Source organism: Clinocottus analis, unplaced genomic scaffold (assembly GCF_023055335.1).
Source record: "Clinocottus analis isolate CAN_PGR_092001 unplaced genomic scaffold, fCliAna1.0.p SCAF_13, whole genome shotgun sequence".
Classification (NCBI taxonomy): domain Eukaryota; kingdom Metazoa; phylum Chordata; class Actinopteri; order Perciformes; family Cottidae; genus Clinocottus; species Clinocottus analis.
Genome location: NW_027175854.1, coordinates 17,427,646 through 17,442,500, shown reverse-complemented (window position 1 = coordinate 17,442,500; position 14,855 = coordinate 17,427,646). Strand labels below are relative to the sequence as shown.

At 42.2% G+C, this 14,855-nt stretch overlaps 2 protein-coding genes across 2 annotated transcripts in view; one reads left to right on the top strand and one right to left on the bottom strand.

Annotated features, from left to right (window-relative positions):
* LOC137784076 (synaptic vesicle glycoprotein 2C-like) overlaps positions 1-34 on the top strand; it is a 36,503-nt gene extending 36,469 nt beyond the window's left edge. Inside the window, exon 14 of the mRNA XM_068574508.1 lies at positions 1-34. This exon is cut by the window's left edge and continues 1,191 nt beyond it. The gene's annotated coding sequence lies outside the window, so the exon portion shown is untranslated.
* Positions 35-4,387: 4,353 nt separating this feature from the next.
* On the bottom strand, positions 4,388-7,167 carry LOC137784080 (proteinase-activated receptor 3-like). The gene is made up of 2 exons (XM_068574512.1): positions 6,990-7,167; positions 4,388-5,988 (listed from the first exon to the last, which is right to left on the bottom strand). Exons 1-2 carry the CDS (start codon positions 7,054-7,056, stop codon positions 4,922-4,924), a joined length of 1,134 nt encoding a protein of 377 aa, XP_068430613.1. The 5' UTR covers positions 7,057-7,167; the 3' UTR covers positions 4,388-4,921.
* Positions 7,168-14,855: the final 7,688 nt, after the last annotated feature.

Here is a 14,855-nt window from a genome sequence, read left to right as displayed (position 1 = left end):
ACCTTCGGTGGATGTCTCCCGGTGTAGCCTGCTAGCGCTGCTGCTAGCGCTGCTGCTAGCGCTGCTGCTAGCGCTGCTGCTAGCGCTGCTGCTAGCGCTGCTGCTAGCGCTGCTGCTAGCTCGTCAATAGCTCTCTGCTAGCTCCCCGACAACCTCCGAAGGTCGCGGGACCAGCCCCGACTCGGGCAGCAGGGACGCGGGCAGTAGCAGCAGCAGCAGGGAGCTAGCTGCAGGGAGCTAGCAACAGCGCTAGCTTGCTACAGAGAGGACACTGTAGCAGCTTGTACGGTTTACACAGTATCTGTCTTTTATGTCTTTTCAAAGTGAAGACACAAGGGCTTTTTACCTGTATACTAATCTAAACACTTAAAAAATGTGACGATGAAGAAATGTCAAACTATTCTAAATCATTTTGTAACAATCTTTTATGTGATTACGCTTGTTTACATGTAAAGCTATCTGTTTAGTAATTCATGTAGTATTTATGTTATTTATTGCTTCACCGGTGTGCTCTTGACCTCCGCTTCTACACCCGAGACCAGAACTCCACCATCGGTTGCCCACGTTCAAGCCTTTTGCTGCACCTTGCAAGAATGAAAAGGCCATAATTAAAATAAATAAAAAATGATATAACGATATCGTAGTTTAGTGAAAACCGGCAACTTCAGCAGCTACATTTCTAAAGTGAAAAGAAGTTTACATTTTCTGCTTTTTGCAGTCAGAGACTTTTGAGATTGGAACCCTTTTTGTCTGAATGCTTCCTCTCGCCCTCTCTTGGTGTGTGTCGTGTTCGTCTTGTGGCACCGAGCTCCTCGCCGAGGGCTTCGCTCTCTCGTTGCAATCCCATCATGTCAAGAAGAATTTATACTCGGCTGTTATAATCTGCTCTTCTCCTCGTTCTGTTGGTCCCTTTGCTCCCTCTATCTGTCTCGCCGTCTCGGTTTCCTCATGGCGTCTCGTCCTCTTGCTCTGTTTATCTCCTCCTGCCTTGCTGCTGCTGCTCCCTCCGAGACTCAAAGGCCTTTCTCAGATGCCGTGCCTCTCTCTCCATTGAGCCCGGCTCTCCTTCCGAACCTTTGCAGGAAGCTTTGCTGCTCTGTCTCTCATCTCTTGATACTGCAGAGTGTGTGTGTGCGTGTGTGTGTGTGTGTGTGTGTGTGTGTGTGTGTGTGTGTGTGTGTGTGTGTGTGTGTGTCCAGACAAACCCTTATAAGATCCCAACAAAGTCGGCATGTTGGCGTTGTCCTTTTTTTATTTGCAAATGTTTCTGAAGCAAAAATGTGTTTGGTAAAAATGTATTTATGTTGGGAAATGATTCATTCTTTTCTAAATAATATAACATAACGAGCAGCTTAACGCAACAGCATAACGTGACAACTTAAGAACGTAACAATGTAACGTCACGATGTAACGTCACGATGTAACGTCACGATGTAACGTCACGATGTAACGTCACGATGTAACGTCACGATGTAACGTCACAATGTAACGTCATAATGTAACAACGTAACAATGTAACGTAACAATGTAACGTAACAATGTAACGTCACGATGTAACATCACGATGTAACGTCATGATGTAACAACGTAACAATGTAACGTAACAATGTAACGTAACAATGTAACGTCACGATGTAACGTCACGATGTAACAACGTAACAATGTAACGTAACAATGTAACGTAACAATGTAACGTCACGATGTAACGTCACGATGTAACAACGTAACAATGTAACGTAACAATGTAACGTCACGATGTAACGTCACGATGTAAAGTTACAACTGTATCAACACAACTCCCATTAATAAAATAACAACAAAAGACATCTGAACTTAGCTAACTCATTTACGTAGCTTTTCCTAAAAAGCATTACTTTGGCCAAAAAACCTAATTAATTTTGGTTTAACACGAGACATAAACGGTGGTCTCCTGGGTGAAAGTCCTGTATTTGTTTGACCCATCCAATACTCTTCACCCACCACTAGTGGACCTTATTGCTCGTTAAGCTCGTTACGATACTGCGTGACTTTCAACAACGGTCGCTCGACACAACACGACACCGAATGTCAATAGTTTACACAAACGTACATTGCTTTCACTTTTCCTTGGCAACTCTTCTGGGAGCATCTTGTGTGTGGAAACCCAAGCGGTTTTCTTTTGTTCCTACACTAGAGACAGCTTTTGGGGGGTTTTAACTACATAATGAAGTGAAATTAAAAGCCATGCTTAAAGGATCAGTTCACCCAAATTCCAATCAAACATATTTACCAGCCATGCAGAGAGTTGGCTAAACGTGGAACCACAGGGTTCATCATCTGGGGACCATGAATGTTACAGTAAACAGTTAGATTTCATAGGGACTATTTCCTTTAATAGAAAGAAGATCCAGTAAAAAACTATTGTGACAACAAAACTCCATTTGAATGAGTTGGAGTTTATCTGGACAAATGAAACCGACGTGGCTTTAAACCAACCAAAAATAAAATACTATGTTTATATTGTGATTTGGGTGAACAGAGCTTTTAAAACCTCTAATGAATGAAACTCTTGCTGCTACAATGTTAACAATTGCATTAGGTAATTTGTAAAATGTTCACTTCTGGGTTTGTTCCATCCTCGAGGAAAAAAATGTCAAATAACACAAGAAGTGCGGCGCTGCTTCTTTCAGTTACTCTCAAATCTGCGCAGCGATTTGTCAACACGCAGTACGTGACGTTGTGTTGCCATATTTCTAAAAAGTAAAAGCAGTACATGACCTCCTCCGTGCAGCCGTTTCCTTTTTTCAAGAACTAATTTCTTTGGATTGGAACGCAAACGTCGATTCAATCTGGTTTTCCTGACGTTTGATGCTTCATCCTCGTCGTCTCCACTGTGCTGCACCAACACTCTTCATCACTTTTTTTCCCAAACAAGCGAAACCCTGCATGTGTGTTACAGAAATCCTTCTCTTGTGTGTGTGTGCTTCCCCCCCCATGTTGATGTCTTTCGCTGTTCCTCTGCTGTGGAGGAGGAGGAGGGGCAGGCGTGTGATTCCCGGGTCAAAGGTGAATGTATCATTCTCGTGCGTCGTCTGATTTGTCGTGGACAGGTGTTCATTATACTGAGTTGACTTCTAGGTGGTTGTGGAAGGGCATGCTCGTGGTGAGATGACTGTGTGTACTGCGCTATGTGATCCAGCAGAGGGGGAAAAACAACCTCTGCTGTGAAACAATATGTGGAGGTGTGTGTAAAAAAAAACAACTATTACCTGTCCTTGATATGATTTATTTTGATAAGAAAAGACTCAAGTGAATGCGGTGTAACGGTGGATTCCTCTGGTGTGTCTTCACATTGAATAAAGACTTTCATTTGAACAGCTGTGCGGCTTTTTGTCCAAATGTGTTGGCGTCCCTTCACACCAGCAGAGGGCGCCATTTATATCTTAAATATACCATGACGTGTTCCGTGACGTGTTCGCACATGTATGTAAGCGTGTCCCTCAGATTCAGGTACCCGACACCGGACTCCATCTTCATCACATGACTTTGCATTTGCGCGCTCTGAAAAAGAAGTGAAATATTTCCAACACTGTTTGTCAACAATTCACATTGATTTTAACTGTTTAATTGTAACCTCGATCAAGGAGGAGAACGCGCAGAATACGTTATTTCATTTATTTTTTCTCAAATTTCAGCTTTTTGTTATCATTTTTACATTCTCTGCAGTGTCTTAGTCCGCAGGCTGTGATCATGTGACCTTCACCTGCATATTTCAGCAACCGCCTGCACTCAAATACATTCAGACTTCATGTTTCCACACAGATAAAGTCACATATAAATCATTTTAGGAACCTGTTTTTTCCTGTTTCAGTGTGTGTGTGTGTGTGTGTGTGTGTGTGTGTGTGTGTGTGTGTGTGTGTGTGTGTGTGTGTGTGTGTGTGTGTGTGTGTGTGATCACATCCTGTGCAAGCTTGGCAGGAAATAGCAACATCCCCGGTGGAGTTGGTACATATGGTCCAGCTGTAGGAGGAGAGGTTCGCGCAAAATGAAACATGCAACACAACATCTCTGGGACTCAGTGGAGTTTATGTTTATGAGTTTATGTTTGAGTCATCGCAGCGCCGCACGAAGGGAAGACAGAAAACACCCAGCAGACATAATCCAGTCAATCTGTTCTGTGTTATTCATTGACAGCTTTAAACTTTCAGCATGATGCTCATAAATGTGTTATTTTTGGCCCAGACACATAAATATATTAAAACACATTCACAAAAACATTAATAATCATGTGTTGGATATATATATATATATATATATATATATATATATATATATATATATATATATATATATATATATATATATATATATATATATATATATATATATATTCTTTTCATCATTTACATGTAATTATAGATTAACATATATGTGCCATCTGTCTTCTCATCCCCTCTAGAGACTATATTGCTGCAATTTCAAGCACCAAACATCGTTCAACCACTTGATTAAAGTTATGTTTTCACAGGAGATATGAAGAATTTCCAAAATCCAAATTATGTTTTTCAGTTTGAGAGTCATATTTGCTCTTTACACTTTTGCCTCGTGACATTGCTGCCTCGTTATATAGAAAGATGAATTTATTCTGTAATTTTAGATGTAACACATGGATCTTGCATGCAAGTGCTTTTAAAAGTTGAATTTAAGAAATGATGTAAAATTGCGAACATGACCTCAGGGTCCAGAGGGTTCATGCATCACGTAGGTTTAGTCCATTGCTTGTTCATCGTGAACGCAGTCAGGGTCCTTCTGCTTTCTCTTTGGAATCCAGCCACAGAGAAAATCTCCCTCTTCATCTGCTGCAAAGCCAAAAACGTCAATTTTTGGTTCAGCAGATTTTGCTCCAGCAGTAAAAAACTCTCGGTTTAGGTCCAGGTCCTTCTTACACAGACAGGCTGAGGGTCTTGCCCTTGAAGGCCCTGGAGTAAAGCCTGGAGCCTGCAGACTTGGACATGAGGACGAAGAGGAACGGGTCCAGACAGGCGTGCAGGCAGCACAGACACACCGCCACTTTAAAGTGCACGTACAGACTCGCCGTGCCGTCCGTGAAGAGCTGCACGCAGTGCAGGAAGTGCAGCGCCCCGGCGGGGGCGAAGCACAGCAGGAAGATGACGAGCACCAGCGTGCTGGCCTTGACGTACACCGCCCAGTCGTGGTGCGACCGGTTGAGCTCGCGCACGATCCGGCCGTAGCACCCCACCGTGACCACCAGGGGCGCCAGGAGGCCGAAGACGGTGAGGAACAGGTTGTAGTAGAGCAGGAAGCCGTGCGAGCCGTAGTGCAGGGGCAGCACGTCGTGGCAGGTGAGCCGGCCCACCTCGGGGATCCAGTAGCTCTGCTGGACCAGCAGCTCGGGGACGACGGCGGCGCCGAACACCCCCCACACGGCTACGGTGACCCAGGCCGTGAACGCCCTCTTGGGCAGTATCTTGTACATGAACGGGTGCACCACGGCCAGGTAGCGCTTGACGCTGATGCACGCCAGCGTCTGCGCCGAGCAGTAGAGGTTGCCGTAGAAGCAGGCCGTGACCGCGCGGCAGGCGGCCTCGCCGAGCGCCCAGTTGTTCCCGCGGAAGTGGTAGTGGGCCTTGAAGACGAGGGAGAGCAGGAGGAAGAGGTCGGAGACGGCCAGGCTGCAGTAGAGGATGGCCGAGGACACCTTCCGGATCTTGGAGGCCAGCGCGAACAAGATGGCCACGTTGGCCGGGATCCCCACGGCGAGCACCAGCACGTACACGGTGGGGATGACCCGCGTGCTCAGGGGGTCGAGCAGGAAGCCGGCGGTGCCGTTGCTGAGGGCATGCAGGGCCGGAGCGGGGCCGGACGAGACAGGGGCCCAAGTCCCGTTGAGCACCGAGATGACGTCCGTCTGGAAAGGGGAGCCGAAAAATGTTCTGGGATGGATGGAAACCTGAGAGCTGTTCCTCCGGCCGCTGTTCTTCCTTTTCTCTGGAACAGCAAGAAAATGCAAAAGTTAATTGTGTTTTTTACACTGTTACGCAATTATTTTTGTATCTCAATACATTTCAAATGTATTGGGTCACAATGAAGATAAAAATGTTTTTTATTTTCTTGATCACTGATTCTTCAAAATGTCCCTTTTCTAAAATGCAAAGTGACGCCTTCAGTTTTATTTGATCAACAGTCTGAAATCAAAGATGGGAAGTCCCCGTTGTGTCAGTCGTGATCTTGATAAAATCACATCTGGTGTCGTAAAAACTATTTTTTTTAGAGACATCCTTTGCTTAAGTATAAGAGAACGTACTCATTATGCAGTAAAACTTTCCTGTCAGTGTTTTATGATATCTGATGTTTCTGGATTCATATTCCTGCTGCATTGACGTGTTTCATGTTAACTCCTTATAGTTTATTCTACATGAAAGCATCATATTCGATGAGATCATCATGTGTTTGTCGCTAAGAACAAACAGCTGTGTGACGAGTGTTTTTCCAGCTGATCCAAGAGGCTTTTTAAAGAAGTTATTCATCTAAAGGAGGAAGAGGAGTTTCATCCTTCAGTTGATCACAAACATTCAACATCAACACATCTAGAGATACGAGGTCTTTACTGGACAGGAAGAGGAAGAAAAACATCATCTGAGAAGAAACTAAAGCTGTCAGACAAAAGTAAAAAGTACAATATGTACGTCTGAGATGTTGTGAAGAAGAAGTATAAAGTATCCTAAAATGGAAATACTCAATAAAGTATAAGTACAGTACTTGACTAAATGTACTGGTGTTAATTTCCAACATTGATTTTAACTCAGAAACAACTGAAACAAAGATCACTGGTTTCCTTGAGAATCAGCAAATTAACTAACAGTTAATCAATTATCAATATTTAACCTTTTCCATCGTCACTGCAAACAAGAGGCGAGTGTTTCACAATGAGTCAAATATGACAAAAGAAAAGTCAGCAGCACAGAAGATTCATCTGAAAGGAAACATACCTTTTTTTTGAAGAGAGCCGCTCAGACAGAGAGCAGCAACCAGTAAAAAGATAAGAAACTTCCCCATTTTGTGTTTCCTCGTGTATTAATATCTCTGCTCACGCCGCTCGCTCAGCCTCACATGTCTCTTCCTGTCTCTGTCGGTGTACTCGAGTTGCAAACACATCTCCGAGCTCAGGCGAGCAACACAACTGGAGAAAAAAACACTCTTGACATCGTCTCTGCATCAACAGGAATGTGGGTTGTCTTTGGTTTCTGTTTTAACATGCAGAGTGACGCCTCTGTCGCCCTCCATGAGATTCTAATCCATCAGCCAGACCTCTTTTTTTATTCTAACTTTCACCCTAAAGTGTGTTTTCTCTCCTGAAACCTGTTTCAATATATTCACATAGTCACTTGAATATGGTTATTGACTCAAATATTAAACCCTCAAGTTGCTTAATGTTAAACAAAGATGTGCAAAGAGATGTGTGAGAGAGGAAACTTTGGGTTTTTGTTCTGAGTCTGATGCCTGGAGGGATGAGGAGTGAGGTAACGCTGAGAGGAGACACCGGATCAGCGAGGAAATGTCTGTTTGAAGATGATAAGCTTGTCCCAAAACGAGCGCTTTTGTTTAGTCTTCGCTTCTCATCTTCTTTTTTTGTCATTTCAACATCAAGATATGTACGGAAGTCTATTTCCACGACTGTTATGGAAGAAAAAAAAATATCTAGCCGGTCATTATGATGACTAACTGTCTAAAAGTTATGAGTAAGCATCTAAAAATACTGTGACTTTGACCTGGCATCTAAAAATAATGAGAAAAATAATGAAATAATTCATTTCAATCTAAAAATAATGACCTAATCTATAGAAGGTATGACCCAATATCTCAAAAATATTGACATTTTATCTCCAAAAACAACTTTGTGATAATAATGAGATACTTTCTCAATATTTTTGACTTAATGATAATTACGATATTGTGTCTAAAAATATCAACACGGACAAAATAATGACTTTTTATGTCCAAATTTTGAAAAACTTTCACAAGATTTTATACTTATCTCCAAATTATGAGAAACCTTCTCAAAGGTTTTGACTAAGTTTTGTAAAATAAGAACCCAGCAAGTCAAAATACGGATGAAATATCTCAAAATAACAACATAATATTTCAAAATAATCTTAAGTGAATGACTTTGTATGGACAAAAAAAGACATAGTATCGAAATAATGTCAAAAATGTATTCCAAAATAAGTTTAATCATAATAACTTTTTTCATCACATTGACAGAAATGAGCTTCCGTAGATTCTTCTAGAAATCATATTTTGCTTCACACTGCCGTCATATTTACATCTTTCTCTACAGGTACGGGTGTAAATATCTTTACTCCTAACTTTAATTGAGCTTTTCTTCTTTTCTCAGTCTCACTTTTACATCTACAGACATCTGCAATAAACCTCCAGGGCGTTCGTACACAGCTCATCCAATTATTTGTTATTTCCACATTCCAGCGCCTGGTTTTATTATTCGAGCTTCAACGTCCAGCTGATCGCAGACGGGAGCCTCGTCTTGTTTTCATCTGATCTGCTCGTCGGCTGTTTTCAGAAGCAGCGTCTCGTTTGACCCCCGCAGGTTCAGCACAGATAGTTTTTTTGTGCTCTGACGTCATCGCCGACTCGCAGCTAAAAACATCCCGGATGACTCAGACGGAGCAAACAGATGCTCGTCACCACGAACAGAAATGAGAAGCAACAAGAAACAAGAGGGCAGAAGGTCAGAGGGGTCATGTAAAGATGGAAAGATGCAGAACAAACAGCCCAAGAGTAGGTTGTCTCCAATGAAAACAGTTGAAAGTAATATTAAAATATGAATTTACAGGGAAATAAACAGAAAGCACACGTCTAATGTCCGCTTCCTGTCTGCTCGGTGGGCTCATCTGTTTCCTGTACAAACGTCATCGTAAGCCACAATCCTGCTTTCTGTTCACGACTGTCCAAAGAAGCAAGTTAGTTTGGTCTGAATGTGGGAGATAAATAATGTTTCATAAAGCGTGTGAAGAGGAACTGAGATCACCGAGAGATGAAGGACTTAAATAGTCTGAAGGGGCTAAAGGAGACTCACACAGGCTGAAGCTGTTATTATGAATATTATTATTTTAAAAACCATAAGCAAGCTCTTTTATCTGCTCTTTTATACTCTTTTATCTGTGAGAAAATGTTAGAAAGCGCCTGTGTTCTCCACTAGAGGGCGACATCGCCCTTCAGCTGTTTCATTGGCTGGTGTTTAGGGCTGGAGGCGCCACTTTATCACCTTTTAATTTATTTTTATTTCGATAGACATATAGCAGCAAAAATGCATTTTAACTGAAACATCCATTGTTTTCTATCCTTTTTTTTTTTACACATACAAACATAAAACATACCCTTCCTACTCAACCCTCCCACTGGTACACCCACCTAGAGTACAGGAAAATATATACATAGGAATAAATAAAGAAATTAAAAAAATAAAAAACAAAGAGGTCATCTCATTTCGCCGAGCTGGACGTCTACACATACACGCAGCTAAACGCACATATCTCCATACTGCACGTACATCTGCACGTAGACACACCTGTTTCACTCCACACGGCAAACAGTCATCACATCTCACAAAGATATCTATGAACTAAGTGATAACAGGTTCGGTCGATTATTAATTATTGCCTATTATTCCCTCTTATTATTTCCAAGGTGATACATGAACAAGAGAAACAAACAAAAGAAGAAAGAAAAAAATAATAATAAATAAGTAAATAAAAAAGTATGTCTGTTGAGCTCCTAATGATTTAGGGACTATACCAAAGGGTATTGCTAGGAGGTATCAGGCATAGTTCTGAGTTTCTTTAAGAACGTCAAAACCGGGTCCCAGGTGGAAAAGAATTTGTTGCTTGACCCCCTTAGCAAGTATTTTATTTTCTCCAGATGGATAAATTGCATCAGGTCACCAAACCACACAGAGGTCTCGGGTGGGTTAGTTGATTTCCAGTGCAATAATATTCTCCTACGAGCAAGATATTTTTATGTTTTTTTGTTATTGTACAGTGTTGTCTATTTGTGATACCGAATATATCTGAGGCTACGTATCAATATTAAGAGCCTCAGAAAGTGTATTAAAGATCGTAGACCGGTATGAGGTCAGAGCAGGGCGGGACCAGAACATATGAGATAAGTGAGCTGCGGTGTGCTGGCATCTGTTGCAACTAGCATCCAAATTGGGGTATATTTTAGCTAATCTTGCTTTGGCAAAGTGACTTTTTTATTGTTACGTCATCAGCTGCCACGATATGCATAAGCTATTTGAAACGAATGATTCAAGCCGGTCCACGTGGACACAGTTGTCATTACTGGTAATTGCTGTAATTGAGCAATTTGAGTGGTTTCCTGTCTCTGCAGAGGAAACACCATTAAAACCCTGCGGCCTCGTTTGACTGTCACGCTTTCTTTTATCTTTTCTAAAATTTCCCTCGTACGTCTTCTTTTATTCATGTTTGCACACACGTCTAATAGAGGCAGACACGAGTAGGAGGTTAGAGATGCACACATTAATAACTGTACCAACAGCGGATCAGATGCATTGTGGGAAAAGCTTCTCTCGTGGTCATCGAGAGAGAGAACTGGAAAGTTTCTCTCTGAGCATTCAGAGTCGGATATTTCATTATCTCAAAAGGAGATATCAAGTCCAGATGCATTTCCTCTCATGACAAGATGTAAATTATCAATATTTCTGTATTTGACTGGCATCAATAGATCATTATCACTCAGCTCTGCAGACTCTAGAGTTTCTTTCTGCTCCTTTTTTTGTTTTTTTGTTTCTCAACTTGTTTTGGTTGCCTCTCTTTGCTCTCAGTGTTGTTTTAAGCTGTATCAACTCTGATAAACACACACACACACACACACACACACACACACACACACACACACACACACACACACACACACACACACACACACACACACACTCCTTGGCCGTTTAGTTTCCCACGGGCCTTGGTGGAGACCAAAAACAGAGCTGAAAGAGAGAGAGAGAGACTTTTGGACCAACATCCATCACGGGAGCAGAAGCACCACCCGGTGGGGGCGGAGCGATGGGAGGAGACTTTGTCGAGCTTATTGTGTCACCGTGTTGTGTCACTGTGGCGTGTTGTGAGTCTTTGTGGTGCACATCTCTAATAGTGATAGGCACGTTTTCAAGATGAGGAAATAAATTGTGTCTTCCTCTCCGGAAAAAGCTGACACTGAAGTCGGCACGCTTACTTTGAGTTTGGCAATATGTTGTACTTCTTATTCCTCTGTGTCAACTCTCAGTCATAAAGGAACTTCATAACATGCCAGAGAGGTGTTCACTGACCTCTTTCATGTTAAAATCTCTCTTTCACTTATTTCAGCCAGATCAAAAGTTATGCAAACAACTCCTTGACTTTGAGACAAAGGAAGAAACGCTGACTCACATCCGGGTTTAAGGAACTCATTCCTGCAGCACTCTGCACACAAATAAACAACCAGACTGAACAAAGTAAAACAGCTTTACTGCTTCATATTCTAGCATCATCTTAGACATGAATAAGATGATGCTGCTGGAACGTGAAGGTCCAGATCCACGTTGATCTATTCTCACATATCTGTCTTTCTTCCTGACCCAACATTCAGTCGACGTTCCTGAGATATTTATCACATCCCCTCTGGGTGATTTATGGCTTGTTTAGGAACTTCAAGCACAAAGTTTGGAGCTCGTACTTGTCGTTGGAATGAGACATTACACTTCCTGTTTACATCCAACCCAAAGCATCATGGAAAGTTCAGATCGGAGCGAGATGATTCTCTGTGTCCCACATATCGTGTCTTATATGGAGAACCGACACTCACCTCCACACACTTCCTTCAACCTCTGATAACAGTTTATGGTTTTCTCCCCGATGTCCAGCGTGTCAGTACCGAGTGAAAGCGGCTTCCACATCTCTGAACACATCTAGAAAACATTTATATCCCTTTTTCCCCAAACGATCCTCCCTCTGAAGCACATGTACATGCTGCTGATTGTATATTACACAGTTCATTCTACTTTTACTTCACTAAAAGGTCTCAGAACATCCTCTTTCTGCACTTTCACCAACTCTACAAGGCCTTTTATTAAACGTAGAGTATCGATACGCCTCGTTTCAGCAACCAGCGCTTTACATAAAACCTCAAAAGAAACACATTTATGTAAACACGGTTCAAATGCATTTAAGAGCCAATAAAATAGAAAATAACAACAACCTAAATAGAAGAAAGACAGGTGTGAAACAGAATAAGAAATGAGAGAGACACACTGTTAAAGATCTGGTTTAGTTTGCAGATTTAACACCAGACGCCTTCCTTCTGTCTGAGGGATGAAAACACACATAGCTCCTCTTCCAGGAGGCGTTCATGCGTTCATGCGTTCCTCCTGCACAAACAAACATAAACGCACAAAGTATGTCACCGCTGGTTTTGTTTTTCACAGATCTGAATCACACACCAGATGCTCCACATGTGAGATTCCTGAGAGACGTCAGACTCCGACTGTCTGTGAACCTCTGCGTCTTCATTTATGCTAAAGAATGCATTCGAATGCAGCAAAACAATGGATTTCGGGATGCTTTTAAACCTCGCCTCATTGTTTTTGACAGCCAGAGGACGATGAAATGTGCCGCGGTGGATCCGGAGAACAACAGGAATCCAACTGGAGCTGCCATTGACTCCTCTGAGGCCTTAACCTCCCACCGTCTGCATCCGGCCGCCTCCCGCGAGCAGGAATGAGCTCGTGTTGGTTCAGGAACGCCCAGGAACAACATAACCTCTGGCGTGGACGAGTCCAGCTGCACTTTATCTCATGACAGCTTTAAAGAGGAACTGAGGAGATCGTTATCTCACAGTTCTGCAGGAGCTCTGTGGAGCTTTATAGTGTCTTTACGCTTTTTTTAATGGTTCTTTTAAAATAAGGCTCTGTTAAATACACGAAAAGCTTCCTCCTGGGGAGCATTCAGCAGCTGAAGGGACAGGTGGAGAGGTGGTGGAGACCAAAAACAGAGCTAAAAGAGAGAGAATCTTGGACTGATATTCATCAGGGGACATAAACACAACTCCACATGAATGATCATGTTGCTCAACAGCTACTGGATGTGTCGATAAGCAGCTGTTTTACAGGTTTATCGTTTTCGCAGCTTGTTTCTGTTTCCGTGGACTAAAATAATTTGTCATCGCAGGTTTGAAGAAGCGGTTTTGGGAAATTTGCTTATTTCATGCCGATGAAATGAAGATTTGCGCCGCTCTCGTGTCTGCAGGTTAAACATGAAGAGCCACGGCTAGCAGTTGGTTAGCGTAGCTTAGCACAAGGCCTGGAAACGGGGGGGAAACAGCTAGCATGGTTGTGTTCCAAGGTGACGACATCTTCCTGCAGTGACCTCGAGCGCTCACTAAGCTGCACAAAAAGTCTAAAAACTATTATTTGTGGGGGTTTTTACATGCCGGACTATTTCCTGTCCGAGGGGCAGTGACTTCCTCCCGTCTTCACTTATTGTCTCAGCTTCCTCCTCATGCTGGCAACAGGACTCCAGGGTGGATGTAACGACGCGTTCATGTCCAAAAATGTAAAAAGAAACGCACAAAACACTCCAAATAAAAGAGACCTGCACAAGCATGTGGTTTTGTTTAAAGCGTGGGCGGAACAGATGTGATGAAAGAATGAGAAACGGATCATTGAGACACATATTGATCGAGAGGAAACGGGTTCAGTCTGTCTGTCTGTGAGCTTCGATACGGAGTCCTGTGGAGGCTCAGGATGAGTCAGAGGAAGCAACCGGCTGTGTTTCCAACAAACACACAATCTCCGTCACATGATCTCCGTCACATGTTCTCCGTCATGTAGTGTTCTCCGTCTTGACTCCGGCTTCATAAAGACAAACCCAAACATGAAGGTGAACTCCACCGCGTCCGCCGGGGAACTTTCCATGCTCAAGAAAAGTCAACAATCACGTTATCTCCTGGAAATAGAGTCTGAACATGGAGGTTTACAGAAATAATAAAAACAGAAACCGCATCCCGAACATCATCGTGATATAACTTAATGATATAACTTGCAAAGAAAGTGTGCTTTTCCTTCCTCGAAAATCATAATCTGTGGTGAAGTGCTTCAGTAATTGAGTGTTTGTGTGATGCTGCACACAGGAAGCACTTTAGCATCTCAGAGTATTCACATCACATCGCTCTTTACGCGTCCCCTGAGAGTGCAGCGATGGCGGAAGATTTCATATCCCACTAAGAAACATTCTCACGTTCAATTCAGAAACCACACTGAGAGTTTTATTCCGCTTGTGAGAACTTCTCTTTATGTTCTCGCTTCAAATGTCTCAGGAGTTTAAAGGTGAATGTTTCTGGTTCGCTCCTCAACTCGTTGAAGAGACGCTTCATCTGCAGAGATTCACTTCAACTCCCTCAGAAGGTCACCGGATGACCTCCTGACACCTCATTAGCATATTTTAAACTAAAGGAACCTTTTACTGTTTAGATGATCAAGATTAAAAAAAAAAGGTGTGGGAGAGTTTCTCGGAGGTTCAGTGAAAAGTTATTAAAAGACCTTTTAGAATATTTTAAATAGTTTGGGCGAATTTGACTCAGAATCTAATAAATGACTCATAGAGTTAATTATATAACAGCAATGTTAATGTTGAGAGTCCATAACATAATGCAGAAATTAAGCCAAAGTTAATAAAATACAAATCAATTAGATTAGTTTAAATCATCCAAATAAAATTTAAAAATAATGTAAATCCCCAAAATATTTTTTTGCTTCATAAATTGATGATATTTTCTTTTTGTTGCTT